The sequence below is a fragment of the Pseudophryne corroboree genome, chromosome 1 (assembly GCF_028390025.1).
Source record: "Pseudophryne corroboree isolate aPseCor3 chromosome 1, aPseCor3.hap2, whole genome shotgun sequence".
NCBI classification, from domain to species: domain Eukaryota; kingdom Metazoa; phylum Chordata; class Amphibia; order Anura; family Myobatrachidae; genus Pseudophryne; species Pseudophryne corroboree.
In genome coordinates, this window is record NC_086444.1 from 1102491838 (window position 1) to 1102507731 (window position 15894).

Here is a 15894-nt window from a genome sequence, read left to right on the forward strand (position 1 = left end):
AGTGTGGCGAGCGCAAATGAGCCCCTTGCGGGCTCGCTGCGCTCGCCACGCTACGGGCACGGTGGCGCGCTACGCGCGCCACACTATTTTATTCTCCCTCTATGGGGGTCGTGGACCCCCACGAGGGAAAATAAGTGTCGGTATGCCGGCGGTCGGGCTCCCGGCGCCTGTATACTGAGCGCCGGGAGCCCGACCGCCGGCATACAGAAGACCACCCATTTTCAAGACATCTGGAGGGCCGCAGTTTGGACATGCCTGCATTAAAGTGTGCTTTGTGCCTTGTTTGTATAATAGGTGATGTGAGGAAGTTAGTAATGTTTATTTTGCATCTTAATTTCAGATGTTGCGGTTGGAGATCCCATAAGTTTGGCAGGAATTCTGGCAAACATGCGCCAGCAACTTATAAATTTGCTGGAAAATGTGGATTTGCTGCAAAAATTTGTTTAAAAAAAAATAAAAGTTCTATTATTAAAAAAAAAACTATTTTTATTACAAAACTACAAATAAACATTTTTGTTTCAAGTTAATTGGGTGTTGTGTTTATTTATGCAATAAAGGAACTGCAGATTGGCTAGCAGAAATTGGTTAGCTTAAACATTTCAGACATGTAACTTAAGAATGTGAATTTAAAACTAAAACCGAAAAAAAAAAAATTAGGAGCTTATTGATTAAAAAAACATGTTAACACATTTATTCACACACTACACCTCTACACTCTAAAAAAACCCCAAAAACATTTACCACATCTATATTTTAAATTACTTATTTTTAATGTGGATGGCCAATTATGCATACAAAGTGTTCTTCAGGTATTATTTGAAGACTTAATTGGTCATGACCATTAACAATCATTACACTAATTGGATTCGTAATTGAGGATTGCTTGTGGAGCCTTATTTAACTTAAAAGAAAAAAAACCCCATTGCTGTGCGGATTTTAGCAAAAGCGTGTGCAATTTTAAGAGGAATGTGTAAATCTATGAGAAGTTAGGATTTTTATGATGAGGTTTGTGGTAATGCGATGGGTTCGCATTAGTGCGATGTCATTTGGCATACGCCTACTTTGTGTACTACTGCATACGAAATAGCAAAAATACGTTGGGGGCGGTTATTCGCTATTGTGCAACGTGTTCGCAATATTGCGAATATGTTGTGCGAACGAAAAAAATAGCGAACAACTCGGAATGAGGGCCTTTGTTAGCAGTTGGGCAAAACCATGTGCACTGCAGGGGAGGCAGATATAACATGTGCAGAGAGAGATAGATTTGGGTGTGGTGAGTTCAATCTGCAATCTAAATTGCAGTGTAGAAATAAAGCAGCCTGTATTTACCCTGCACAGAAACAAAATAACCCACCCAAATCTAACTCTCTCTGCAAATGTTATATCTTGTTATATCTGCCCCCCCCCCTGCAGTGCACATGGGGGGTCATTCCGAGTTGTTCGCTCTGTATTTTTTTCCGCAACGGAGCGATTAGTCGCTAATGCGCATGCGCAATGTCCGCAGTGCGACTGCGCCAAGTAAATTTGGTATGCAGTTAGGAATTTTACTCACGGCATTACGAGGTTTTTTCTTCGTTCTGGTGATCGGAGTGTGATTGACAGGAAGTGGATGTTTCTGGGCGGGAACAGGCCGTTTTATGGGAGTGTGCGAAAAAACGCTACCGTTTCTGGGAAAAACGCGGGAGTGGCTGGAGAAACGGAGGAGTGTCTGGGCGAACGCTGGGTGTGTTTGTGACGTCAAACCAGGAACGACAAGCACTGAACTGATCGCAGATGCCGAGTAAGTCTGGAGCTACTCAGAAACTGCTAAGAGGTGTGTGGTCGCAATTTAGAGAATCTTTCGTTTGCAATTTTAATAAGCTAAGATTCACTCCAAGTAGGCGGCGGCTTAGCGTGTGTAAAGCTTGCTAAAAGCAGCTTGCGTGCGAACAACTCGGAATGACCCCCATGGTTTTGCCCAACTGCTAAAAAATTTCCTGCTGCGATCAACTTGGAATTACCCCCACGGTTTGCCCAATTGCTAACTTTTTTGGTTTACTAACTACTATGAATAACCCCCTAACGCCAAATGTGCTACAGAAGTGTAAGAAGTCAGTAATACAGCTCCAGATGACATTAAATACTTAAAACATGTAAGTTGACAATCTGTCACTCGTGTCCCACGCACTACTGTGCCGCCATTCTCACTGACATTTTTTTTTTACATATTACACAGTGCCGACAAGGATCACACTGGCATCTGAGCAAGGCAGGAGTCTGTGAGCGCTCTGCTGAGTACACGCTTGTCCAGTGTTGCCAACTATGAAATTAAAAACAAGCAACTGATGACTAAAAAATGAGCCCAAAACAAGCCTAAAAAAGCCCCCCCCCCCCACACACACACACAAAAGTGCCCAACTTAAGTTTTTTGTTTTTCTAATTAAAATACATATAATTCTAAGTGCTATGTCTGGCTACTACTCAGTGTTATCTCACGTGCTGCTGGATGGACTGAAGACAAGATCTGGAACTTAAAGTCAAGTGGATAGCTTTCAGTTTCTTTAACTTTTTCTTCTGGTATCTGGTTCTCCGGTTGGGATGATAATGATATCCCGGCGGACAGGATGCCGGCTGTCAATATACCAAGAGCGGAATCCCGGCAGCCAGAATACCGGCAGCGATGAGAGCGCAAAGAGTCCGCTTGCGGGCTCGGTGGCTTGCTGCACTCACCACAGGTTTTATTCCCACTTTGTGGGTCTTGTGGACACCCACGAGTGGGAAAACCCGTGGCGAGTGCTGTCGGCATTACCGTCTATCAGAATTTCAGCTTTAGGATCCTGAACGCCGGGATCCCGACAGCCGGGTTAACTACATCCCCTCCAGTCTGTGGCAGACATTATGGGCCTTTTTCAGACCCTAACACAGACGGGCAAAAATAGTCGCAAACAACCGATTTTCAACCATCTGCGTACGCTATTATGATGCAATCGCATCATAATTGACAGGCGACAGGTGCCCGGGGACAGCGTTACGGCATTGTGGGGGAGTGTCACGGGAAATGCAGGCATGTCGTGGCCATTTTCAGGGCCGACCAATGATGTTGCCTGCGTTTCATGTGATTGGAAACATGGCGGCGGTGCCCCTGCTTATGCAGTTATGCTGCATAGGCAGGGGTCAACCTCTTTTTGAATTGCGATCGCATTACGGGGAGGCACCACACATGCTGGATGGCCTAGCCCTGTGTGATTTTAGTGGTTGCAAATTTTGCTAAAGTAGCAAAATCTGCAACCAACTCTGAATAATCTCCTTAGTTTGCAGAAAAGAACTTGCTTACTATCATTTTTCCAATGTTTTAGAAAAATGCAGCCATTTGACACAATTTAAGATCCCCAAATTCATCTATTCATCCACAGCTTCTCATGTAAGGATCTGTGTTGAATGAATGGATGAATGACAACTTCTGAAGGTTGGTACAATATGTTCCTAAACATTTTTTTTTTTTTAAAGCCCAAAAACAAGCAGCAAAAGAAATAATAAGCTCAAAAACAAGCGACCATCAAAAAAATAAAGCAACTTGAAAAAAAGAAGCCCAATTCCGCTTGTTATAAGCTGAATTGGCAACTATGCGCATGTCCCATACCCTCCAACATTTCACACATGAAAACCGGGACAAATTAGGAAAGGGGCGTGTTCACGTCCCTTTACCCATATTTTCAATGTTAACTTAGAGAGTCAAAAATCAGTACAAGGAACTTTTTGACAAGTACAGACCATAAAAAAGGTACTGTACCTGCCAAACAGGTACAGTTGGAAGGTATGTTGTCCAAATCTCATCCAATCCAACCTGCAATGAACCTTCCACTTGGTCACAGAGGGCCGGATGTATTAAGATACATCGCCACCCCTCGCCGGTTACCGCAGCGATGTTGATCGCATATGTGCTAACATATGCGATCAATATTGCGATGCGGTGACGGAGGCCCCCCGCAATACCTGTTAGGTGGTCTGTGGGGGGTCTCAGTCATCTCCCAGGGGTCCCCACACTGGCTAGACGCCAGGAAGCAGCAGCAGGCTGCCCCCGGCGCATCCTCCTCCCCCCTGCAGCCGGAAGGACGTCCGGCTGCGTTGCTCGGGGGAGGAGGAGACTACCTTTCGGGTCCAAGGCAGCCTGGAGAAGGTAAGTCGGGGGGGAGGGGGTCGGCATCTGCGGTGGTGTCTCGGCTATAAGAAGCCCATAGGCTTCTATAGGGTATCGCCATCCAGAGATGGTGATACCCTGGACGGCGAAAACGCGGCGGTAGGGTGTTAGTAAATTTGAAAATGCGGTAAAAATAGGATTTTAATACCTACCGGTAAATAATTTTCTCCTAGTCCGTAGAGGATGCTGGGGTCACATCAAGAACCATGGGGTATAGACGGGATCCACAGGAGACATGGGCACTTTAAGACTTTCAAAGGCGTGTGAACTGGCTCCTCCCTCTATTCCCCTCCCCCAGACTCCAGTTATAGGACCTGTGCCCAGGGAGACGGACATCTCGAGGAAAAGGATTTATTGTTAAACTAAGGCGAGATACATACCAGCTCACACCTCAAGCACGCCGTACAACATGGCATTTAACACAACGCAAGTCAACGGCATGAACAGCATCAGCAACAGGCTGACTATAAACGTAACACAACATGTGTGTAACCACAAGTAATAACTGCAGATACAGTACGCACTGGGACGGGCACCCAGCATCCTCTATGGACTAAGAGAAAAGGATTTACTGGTAGGTATTAAAATCCTATATTCTCATACGTCCTAGAGGATGCTGGGGTCACATTAAGAACCATGGGGTTATACCAAAGCTCTAGAACGGGCGGGAGAGTGCGGATGACTCTGCAGCACCGATTGACCAAACACAAGGTCCTCATTAGCCAGGTATCAAACTTATAGAACTTCGCAAAGGTGTTTGAACCCGACCAAGTAGCTGCTCGGCAAAGTTGTAATGCCGAGACCCCCCGGGCAGCTGCCCAGGACGAGACCACCTTTCTGGTAGAATGGGCCATCACCGATTTCGGTAACGGCAATCCAGCCGTAGAATGAGCCTGCTGAATCGTATGACAGATCCAGCGCGCAACAGTCTGCTTGGAAGCAGGAGCCCAAATTTTATTGTGAGCATACAGGACAAACAGAGCCTCTGTTTTCCTAAACTGAGCAAATTTTGGCGACATAAATTTTCAAAGCTCTTACTACATCGAGAAACTTTGATTCCAGCAAGGCGTCAGTAGCCACTGGCACCACAATAGGTTGGTTCAAGTGGAACGACGAAACCACTTTCAGCAGAAATTGTTGACGAGTCCTCAACTCTGCTCTATCTTCATGGAAGATCAAATAAGGGCTCCTGTGAGACAAGGCCGCCAATTCAGACACCCGCCTTGCGGATGCCAAGGCCAACAGCATGACCACTTTCCAAGTAAGGAATTTCAACTCTACCTTCTGTAAAAGGTTCAAACCAATGAGACTGAAGGAACTGCAACACCATGTTAAGATCCCATGGTGCCACAGGGTGCACAAAGGGAGGTTGGATGTGCAACACGCCTTTCACGAAGGTCTGAACTTCTGGAAGGGAGGCCAATTGTTTTTGGAAGAAAACCGATAAAGCTGAAATTTGAACTTTAATTGAGCTCAACTTTAGGCCTGCATCCACACTGGCTTGTAGAAAATGGAGAAAACGTCCTAACTGAAATTCTTCCGTAGGAGCCTTCTTGGATTCACACCAAGACACGTATTTTCTCCAAATAAAGTGCTAATGTTTAGACGTTACTCCTTTCCTGGCCTGAATAAGAGTGGGGATGACTTCCTTGGGAATACCCTTTCGGGCTAGGATCCGGCGTTCAACCTCCAAGCCGTCAAACAAAGTCGCGGTAAGTCTTGGAATAAACACGGCCTCCCTCAGAGGAAAAGGCCAGGGATCTCCTATGAGTAATTCCTGAAGATCTGGATACCAAGCCCTTCTTGGCCAGTCTGGAACAATGAGGATCGCTTGAACCTTTGTTGTTCTTATGATCTTTATCACTTTGGGAATGAGTGGAAGCGGAGAAAACACGTACACCGACTGAAACACTCACGGTGTCACTAGGGCGTCCACTGCTATTGCTTGAGGGTCTCTCGACCTGGAAAAATATCTCTGAAGTTTCTTGTTGAGGCGAGACGCCATCATGTCTATTTGAGGAATTCCCCAAAGACTTGTCACTTCTGCAAAGACCTCTTGATGAAGACCCCACTCTCCTGGATGAAGATGGTGTCTGCTGAGGAAGTCTGCTTCCCAGTTGTCCACTCCTGGTATGAAGATAGCTGACAAGAGCGCTTGTATGCCTTTCCGCCCAACGGAACACCTTTGTGGCCTCTGCCATTGCCGCTCTGCTCTTTGTTCTGCCCTGGCGGTTTATGTACGCTACTGCTGTTATGTTGTCCGACTGAATCAAGACGGGACGATTGCAAAGAAGATGTTCCGCTTGCAGAAGGCCGTTGTGAATGGCCCTTAACTCCAGGACGTTTATGTGTAGACACATTTCCTGGCTTGACCATCTTCCCTGGAAGCTTTCCCCCTGCGTGACTGCTCCCCAGCCTCGGAGACTCGCATCCGTGGTCACTAAGATCCAGTCCTGGATCCCAAACCTACGTCCCTCTAGGAGGTGAGAGCTGTGCAGCCACCACAGGAGTAAGATTCTGGTCTTGGAAGACAGGGTTATCCTTCGGTGCATGTGCAGATGGGACCCGGACCACTTGTCCAACAGGTCCCACTGAAACACTCTGGCATGGAATCTGCCAAACTGAATGGCCTCATAGGCCGCCACCATCTTTCCCAACAACCGAGTGCATTGATGGATCGATACTCTTGCTGGTTTCAGCATTTGTTTGATCAGGTTCTGAATTTCCAGAGCCTTTTCCACTGGAAGAAAAACTCTGTAATTCGGTGTCCAGAATCATTCCCAAAAATGACAGCCATCTCGTCGGAACCAACTGTGATTTTGGCAAGTTTAGGAGGCAACCATGCTGCTGCAGAATTGTCAGGGAGAGCGTAATGTTCTGCATCGATTGGTCCCTGGATCTCGCCTTTATCAGGAGATCGTCCAAGTACGGGATAATCGTGACTCCTTGCTTGCGTAGGAGAACCATAATTTCGGCCATTACTTTGGTGAAAACCCTCGGAGCCGTGGACAGACCAAACAGCAACGTCTGAAATTGGTAATGACAATCCCGAACTGCAAACCTCAGGTTAGCCTGATGTGGTGGATAAATGGGAACATGCAAGTAGGCATCCTTTATGTCTACCGACACCATAAAATCCCCCTCCTCCAGACTGGAGATCACTGCCCGGAGAGATTCCATCTTGAATTTTAATTTTTTTAGGTAGAAATTGAGGTATTTGAGGTTCAGGATTGGTCTGACTGAGCCGTCTGGCTTCGGGACCACGAACAGGCTCGAATAAAAGCCTTCTCCCTGTTGTGACGGGGGAACCCTGACAATGACTTGATTGTGACACAATTTTTGTATTGCAGCGCATACCACCTCCCTGTCTGGAAGAGAAGCTGGTTAGGCCGATTTGAAAAATCGGTGAGGGGGGACGTCTTGAAACTCCAGTTTGTACCCTTGGCACACTATTTCTAAAACCCATGGGTCCAGGGCTGAACGAGCCCAGAACTGACTGAAGAACCCGAGACGTGCCCCCACCGGTGCAGACTCCCGCAGAGGAGCCCCAGCGTCATGCGGTGGACTTGGCAGAAGCCAGGGAGGACTTCTGCTCCTGGGAACTGGCCACAGCCGGTGATCGTTTACCTTTTCCTCTAATAGCAAGGAAGGAAGACCCTCGGCCCTTTCTGTATTTATTGGGCCGAAAGGACTGCATCTGATAGTGGTGTGCTTTCTTTTGTGGTGCAGGCACATAAGGTAAAAACGATGACTTACCTGCGGTAGCCGTAGATACCAAATCAGCAAGGCCATCACCAAACACACCACCTTTATACGGTAGAGACTCCATAGCTTTCTTAGAGTCAGCATCAGCATTCCATTGATGAATCCACAATGCTCTCCTAGCTGAGACTGCCATGGCATTGGCCCGTGATTCCAAGAGGCCAATATCTCTCGCAGCTTCCTTTAGGCAGACTGCAGCATCCCCGATATGACCTAGTGTCAAAAGAATGCTATCCCTATCCAGGGTATCCATTTCAGATGACAAGTTATCTGCCCATTTTTCGATATCACTACTCACCCACACAGATGCAATGGCTGGTCTGAGTAGCGTACCCGTGGTGACATAAATGGATTTCAATGTATTTTCCTGTCTACGATCCGCAGGGTCCTTTAGGGCTGCCGTGTCAGGGGTCGGGATAGCCACCTTTTTGGATAGCCGTGACAGAGCTTTGTCCACAATGGGGGGTGACTGTCCATTTTTCCCAATCCCCAGAGGGAAATGGATACGCCACTACAATCCTTTTGGGAATCTGAAACTTTTTGTCAGGACTTTCCTAAACCTTTTCACAAAGCGTGTTAAGTTCATGAGAGGGAGGAAATGTTACCTCAGGTTTCTTCCCTTTATACATACAGACCCTAGTATCAGGAACAGTAGGGTCCTCAGTGATATGTAATACATCTTTTATAGCCACAATCATGTACTGAATGCTCTTTGCCAGTTTTGGATCTAATCTGGCATCACTATAGTCGACACTTGAGTCAGTGTCCGTGTCGGTATCCGTGTCTGCCAGCTGGGCAAATGAACGTTTTTGTGACCCGAGGGGGTCCGGACTTGAAACAACACATCCTCTACGAATTTCTTCGAAGCCTGGTTCTGAGACTCAGATTTATCCAATCTTTTATTTATCATAGCCACATTTGCATTCAAAACATTCACCCAATCAGGTGTCGGCGGTGCCGACAGGGTCACTCCCACGGCTGTTTGTGTCCCTAACATAGTCTCCTCCTGGGAAGAGCACTCCGCCTCAGACATGCCGACACACGTGCACCCACCACACGCAGATACACTGGGTCTATAGGGGACAGACCCACAGTAAAGCCTGTTAGAGACACAGAGAGGGGGATATTGCCAGCTCACACCCCAGCGCCCAAACCCGGTCTGAAAACACTACAGAAAATGTCCCAGACCTGCAGCGCTTTTATAAGTTACATATAATGCACCAAAATCACTGTGACACCCCCCCCCCCCCCTCCGTTTTGCACCCGGTTACTTGTACAGCAGTGTGAGGAAGGACCAGCATCTCTGCAGCCTTGTGTAGAGAAAATGGCGCCGGGCTGTGTGCTGTGAGGGCTAAGCCCCGCCCCCATAATGGCGCGCTTCAGACCCGCTTTTTAAAAAAAAATTATACTGGCGGGGGTCCAGACAGTGCCCTGGCACTTTGTCCGCGTTAGCCAGGTAGTTATTTGTGGCCCTGCACCCTGTAGTGCCTCTGAGTGTGGGAGCATGGCGCGCAGCGCGGCCGCTGTGCGGTACCTCAAAGCCGTCACTGAAGTCTTCTGATCTTCTTCTACTCACCTGTCTTCTGACTCTGCAAGGGGGGTGACGGCGGGCTTTGGGAACGAGCATCTAGGCGTACCTAGCCATCAGACCCTCAGGAGCTAATGGTGTCTTGTAGCCAAGAAGCAGAGCCTTTAAACTCACAGAAGTAGGTCTGACTTCTCTCCCCTAAGTCCCACAAAGCAGGGAGACTGTTGCCAGCAGTTCTCCCCGAACACAAAAAAACCTAACATAAGTCTTTTCAGAGAAACTCAGTAGAGCTCCTCAGTGTGCATCCAGTCTGCCTGGGAACAGATTCTAAACTGGAGTCTGGAGGAGGGGCATAGATGGAGGAGCCAGTTCACTTCACACCCCTTTGAAAGTCTTAACATGCCCATGTCTCCTTGGATCCCGTCTATACCCCATGGTTCTTGATGTGACACCAGCATCCTCTAGGACGTATGAAAAACACCCGTTTTCGGGGGTTTTACCGCATTTTTGTTTTAGTACATCCCGCCCAGAGGGGCAGATGTATTAACCTGGAGACGGCATAAGGAAGTGATAAACCTGTGATATGTGCAAGGGGATAAAGGCACCAGCCAATCAGATCCTAACTGTTAATTTACATAATGGAGCTGATTGGCTGGTGCCTTTATCACCATGCACATATCACTGGTTTATCACTTCCTTATGCCTTCTCCAGGTTAATACATCTGCCCCAGAGTGAGCCATTGGTAGAGTGTGTACATCCACACGACGTCAGGTCTCATCCAGTCCTGGTCATCACCATCCCCAATCACCCGAGCCCAGCATAGCGGTGTGTACTACGCTCCCGCTACTGGTGTGTCCAACTCTTCTTCAGTCATAGCCCTGTGAGTGTGGCAGCCGCTCTGCCAGAGACTGTGCAAGGACTCAATCCTTTCAGCAGATGGCTACAGCACATACAGCAGCAGAGGTGTGCGGGCCGTGGCATGGAGCGGCTGTTGTATCTGTGACCCAGGTCTCTTGTGTCAGCAGCCTGGTCTGGACGGACACACACACACGCACTTTATGACCTCACTCACCTACTGCGTGCTACTTAGTGTCAGCTTCAGGAGCCGCCGCGTCTCCAGACTCCTACAGCACAGCCCCGCCCACACCTCCCACCAGCCGCGTCACACCGAGTCTCCGCCCACCCCTGCCTGCACAGCATCTCCTAATTCCCTTTAGCGCCCCGCCCCTCTCCAGCCTCCTCACCATACCAAGCCCCTCCCACACTCCGTCCGTACAGTCTGTGCTCGCTCCGGGCTCCGCCCCCATCCTGCGGTGTCCCCGCCCTCCTGCTGATGACGCGGATGCTGTGTGGCTGGCTGGGGGAAGCCGCTGGGTGACCGACTGCTGCTGCTGCGGATCTGTGCGGCGTGCGGCGTGAGTCAGGCAGCCAGCGGGTGAGAGCGGGCGATTGGGGCTCGCGCAGTGCCTGTGTGTCTCGCGGGCAGTTTGGCGGCGGCGCGCAGCAGCGGACCAGTCCCCTCCCCTCCCGCCGGTGCCCGAGATGTGATGACCCCGGCCGCGGCTACACGGTCAGACATGAGCGGCTGGGATGCGGCAGGCAGGAAGAAGAGACAGCGGCGGCAGCAGCAACAGAACAGGGTGTCCGGCTGGTGGGCGGCCGGGGGCTGGAGGCAATGCCCCGGTGTGTGCCTGGCGCTGCTCCTCGCTCTCCTGCTCCTCCTGCCCCCGGTGTCGGTGTGTACGGTGTGTGAGGCGGACGGTCCCCGCAGGAGGAGGGATTCCACGGAGCTGCCGGCAGGTAATGCAGGGCTTGCATGGGGGGCTATGGGCACTCTCCGTAGTCAGTCAGTCAGTGGTGAACAGGGCATGGAGAGGGGCTGCAGTGTGCCACCTGGCCATGGGCACTGGCAGAGGCTGCTCAGCATGGGATGCCACTGTCCTGCATCACTGCATGGGTGTCTCACTGTCATCATGGGTGCTATGTGATGGGGCCCTGCACCCACCCTCCCTCTGACCCCTGTGTACCCCCCCTTCCCCATATGTATGTGGATGGCTGGCTCTTACTATAATGGGAGCTATGTGATGGGGTCCTGCAAGCCCCCCCCCCCCTCCCTGTGTACCCCCCCCATGTATGTGTATGGCTGGCTTTTACTATAATGGGAGCTGTGTGATGGGGGCCCGCACCCACCCCCTGGCCCCATGTACAGTCCCCACCTATCAGTGTGGATGGCTGGCTCACTATCATGGGTGCTATGTGATGGGGACCCTCACCCACCCTCTGACCCCTATGTACAGCCACCCCCACATGTGTTTGGATGGCTGTTTCATGGGTGTTATGTGATGGGGACCCTCACCTACCCCCTGACCCCTCTGTACAGTTCCCCCCTATGTATGTACCCTTACCCACCCCCTGACCCCTATGTACAGTTCCCCCCTATGTATGTACCCTCACCCACCCTTTGACCCCTATGTATGTACCCTGCTCATGCAGCTTGGTGCATTGGATGAGGAGTGAGTCTCTGTGCAATCAGCTGATAGGGGCACCCAGGAAACGCCACCTGTCCCCCATCATACCTCCCTGTCCCCAGTACACATAATACATTGTTATTGTTATGATGCTGTAGCCTGCTTGAAGTGTCTGTTATTCTTACTAATGTTAGCGCACAGTCACTGTGTTGGAGTGTAATGGAATCTCCTAGTATCAGACCTGAGTGCTCTCATCTGCTCCCATTTTTTATGATGGGGAAAATGTTGTGCTTCCATTAGATCAATTAGCAAAATAAGAAAACAATACACAAGAGCGGTTGTGATGAAATCCCACCGCTTGCCCATCTCCTGCAGTGCTTGCCGATACAGCTGATAAACCTGACAGGCCAGTTTTCACCCATGTTGCGTGTCAGCTTTAATGCTACATTATCTTTCCTTTCATATAGAACCTGTTCTAGAAATTGCATTTTCATTTCCCCTTTCCTCTGTAATGATGATAAGCCATTGCAATGTAGAAGAAGCCAGCTTAGAGCATTACCAGCCCTGCTCGGTGAGAAAATAAGCAGCATTGCGGTATAGAGCATGCTAGGTCCTCACTGAATGGGAATCTGCATGCAATACACATTTCAGCATACAGTTCTTTTTCACAATGGTTGCCACCTATTATTATATAGCGGGGATGCCTCTGCTGCTGGGCTGGTTACGCTGGGAGTACTGCAGGGATGGTGTATTATTGTATTCCCTGGCTCTCCCTGTCAGCTGGATTCTCTGCTAAGGAAACCCCTTTGTCATCTGTGTAATCCTTAGCTGTAATTGTCAGCATCCTCCTAGCGGAATGAGGAAGCAGCAGGCGGAGGGACTTCAGCAAATGATTATATTTCACACAGGGAAAGTGCTGAGTGTATACATCAGATAGCTATGCTAACAGCTTATACTACAGTTTATGTGCATATTTAGTTGCTATTTATTAACAGTTTCTTATATAGCACAGCATATTACGTTGCGCTTTACGAATAGAACAGTAATAGAACCAAACTGGGTAAAAAACAGACAGAGGTAGGAAGGCCCTGCTCGCAAGCTTATTTGCTTTTTTTTCTTCTAGGTTTTAATCAAAACAGACTTGTTTTTTCCCCCTGCTATTTGTTTCTGCATTTATTTATAAATCTCTGTTGTCAGCATGTTACACACAGGATACAATAGGCATGGTTTCTATATAAGAAAAATCTGTATTTCTATTCTTTGAGATTTGTTTTATGCATATGTTCTTCATTCACCTTCTTATAACTTCTCTTGTTTGTGAGCCAAAAGCCTGACAATCCTTTTGACACTGTTGCGTTCATTGGTTTGCATTAGTACATTCATTTCCTCCTCTTCTGTAACTTTGTTTTGGATGTTGTTATTTTTGGCTATAGATCTGTATTTTATTTTTATTACTATTGAAATATATTTTTAACTCAAGGGCATTATATAAGGGAAATAGAAGATAGCGTTCCATGCTTCTAACCACAGTTTTGCAGAATCCCTGGCCAAACCAGTTAAGAGGTGACGGTAAATGCTGTTGTGTGCTAGTATTCTCTCTCTAAAGGTTTTTTTGGGGCAGGGCGCTGATCACTCAGGAGGGCACAATATATTTTGAAGGGCAAAATAGTGTATGTGACGCCACACAGCGCTAAACCTAAAATATGCAGTTCATACATTTTAATTTGTGGTTTGACCGACTGCATACTATTTAAACCTTTTGGTATTTCATTATTAAAGGACATATTTATTTTCAATAACAATGTTAATACCAACAAACAATTACTTAATGTTCCGTGTTTTATAGAAGCTGCTCATATGGCTCTGAGTAGGCACTTGATGTACAATGAATGTCCCAGGTCTCTTTTAATGATACAGTGAAAGATCTACCTGCTATATGATTAGTAGGTGTTGGCCTGTCTGATTGCTGTGCACTGTTATGACTTCTGATGCAGATGGGGTGTTGTCATTGAAGTCTAGGGTATATCCTGGTGTTGGGTGGGGAACTTGTAGTCGCCTTGAGATCCCTCCAGTCTTGGAGGCTGTTGTCGTCGGCCACAGTCAGAAGCCCAGCTGGCAAGGGGGATATAGAGAGGGAGGTCTTACTGCAGTGTGGCTATGATGGGGAATATACCTTACGCTGGGTTAGCTGATGGTCCACAGTTAGCTTTCCTGTCAGTGCGTGAGCTATGATTGGGCACACGAGGAGAGGAACCAATCAGGGTGATCCGTATCATCACTTTGCACCTGCATCTATGAAATAATCATCACACTACTGCCATATGAAAAAGTGAGGGCGCATCTTACACCTAGTGTGAACACTAGTGCTCTTCACTAAGGATCTCAGAAATAATAGTGTTGGTTCTAGGATTATTTAATTTTTTCTTTTTTCTTCTTTTTTTACTATGCTGGACTATCAGGGCTCAGCTAAACGTGCAGAGAAGATCGGTAATGACCCATGAAAACAAACTCCTTTTAGTGATGCTTTCACTAATGCAAATATCTTAAAAGCAGAAATAGGTCATGCTGCACACTAAAACATTATATATTGCAATTGTGTGACCTCTTTTTCACCAAGATTTTTAATATGTTAAAAGTGCAAATAAAACATAAATAGCTAGCTGTCCATGAACCTTGAACCAGTTTAAGGCAGACGTTGTTTTTTTTTTTTTTTTTTGCTACGACTTTAGGTTTTATTTCAATTCTGTTAATTTAAGGCCCATACACATTAGACGATGTCGCTCTGTGAGCGACATCGTCTAACGTCTCCCCCTCCCGGGCCGGCCGGTCGGCGGCCGCCTGTACGCACTGAGCGATATGACCGCTCATATCGCTCGGTGACGTCACGCCCCCGCCAGCCCTGCATGAAGGTCGTGGACGACAGTCCACATCCTTCATGCATGCCCTACCGACAGCGACGATCGTTGCCGACCCGCGGGGCCGCGCATCGGTCGTCGCTGGCGGCATACACACTTAACGATATAATGAGCGACGTCGCTCAAGGAGGGGGAAAATGAGCGACGTCGCTCATTATATCGTTAAGTGTGTATGGACCTTTAAAGTTGCCATTTGTTCTGTTTTGGTATGTTGTAAAGCAGGAATTTGGATATCAAACAACTATATAAAGCGCAGATCTAGATAGCGCGCTTGTTTGTTCTTGACATCTGCACCCGTGAAACGATTGGCCAGTGTAACAAAAGCTATCTGTTGGGACAGAATGGAAAATCAGTCCCCACGTTCATTGTCACAAAGACCAGAAAGCGAGAAGGGGCACGTTTACATGTGTTTGGCCTTGTAAGTCTGGATCTAAGAAATGTTTGTGGCCAAGTTAGGTTCAGATGTATGTCCGTTTGGCCGCTGACAGAATTTCGTTCAGCGGGGGCATGCAAATCAGGGACTTGTGGTGGTGCTGACATTAAGAGTTTTTACCTTCACACCTCTGTTGCGGGGTAAACAATGCCATACTGGCGGACGTGATGCTGGAATGTCACATCACACAGATGTTGGGGAATTGAATTCCCCCTTATCACTTAGATTGCTCCTTTGCCAATCAGTCACCATGCTTAAAAATAATCTGAATGGGCTTTGATTTGGGGTCACATGCTGAGACCTGTGTGCATGTTTTAGAGTTGTACGTTATGACGATATACACGCATTGCAGCCTGTGTCCTTTCTCCTATGCAAGTTCTATGCACAGATGTTGCGTCTTATGGAAGTGTTGCAGGCATGGTGCTGAAAAGGGATTGCAGAAGCTGAAACGGAAGCTTAGAAGGCCATATCATACAGAAGAACTGCTCCTTCCTTAGGGCGGGAGCAAGTTTTGATGGCGCATATTATGGCGCACCAAGTGGTATTTCAGCCTCTACGGACGCTGACCGGGCGGTCTCAGTTCTTGCACAGTTGGGCACACAGATTTACA

At 48.0% G+C, this 15894-nt stretch overlaps 1 protein-coding gene across 2 annotated transcripts in view; it reads left to right on the forward strand.

Annotated features, from left to right (window-relative positions):
• The first annotated feature begins 10606 nt into the window (after nt 1-10606).
• The window catches only part of STIM2 (stromal interaction molecule 2), a 197652-nt gene continuing 192364 nt past the window's right edge, over nt 10607-15894 (forward strand). The window contains exon 1 of one of the 2 annotated variants that reach the window (XM_063922212.1): nt 10607-11268. In XM_063922212.1, coding sequence (XP_063778282.1) covers nt 11016-11268 — 253 coding nt within the window. In that variant the 5' untranslated portion in view covers nt 10607-11015. The remainder of the gene's footprint in view (nt 11269-15894) is intronic. The other variant, XM_063922221.1, reaches the window with a different exon arrangement.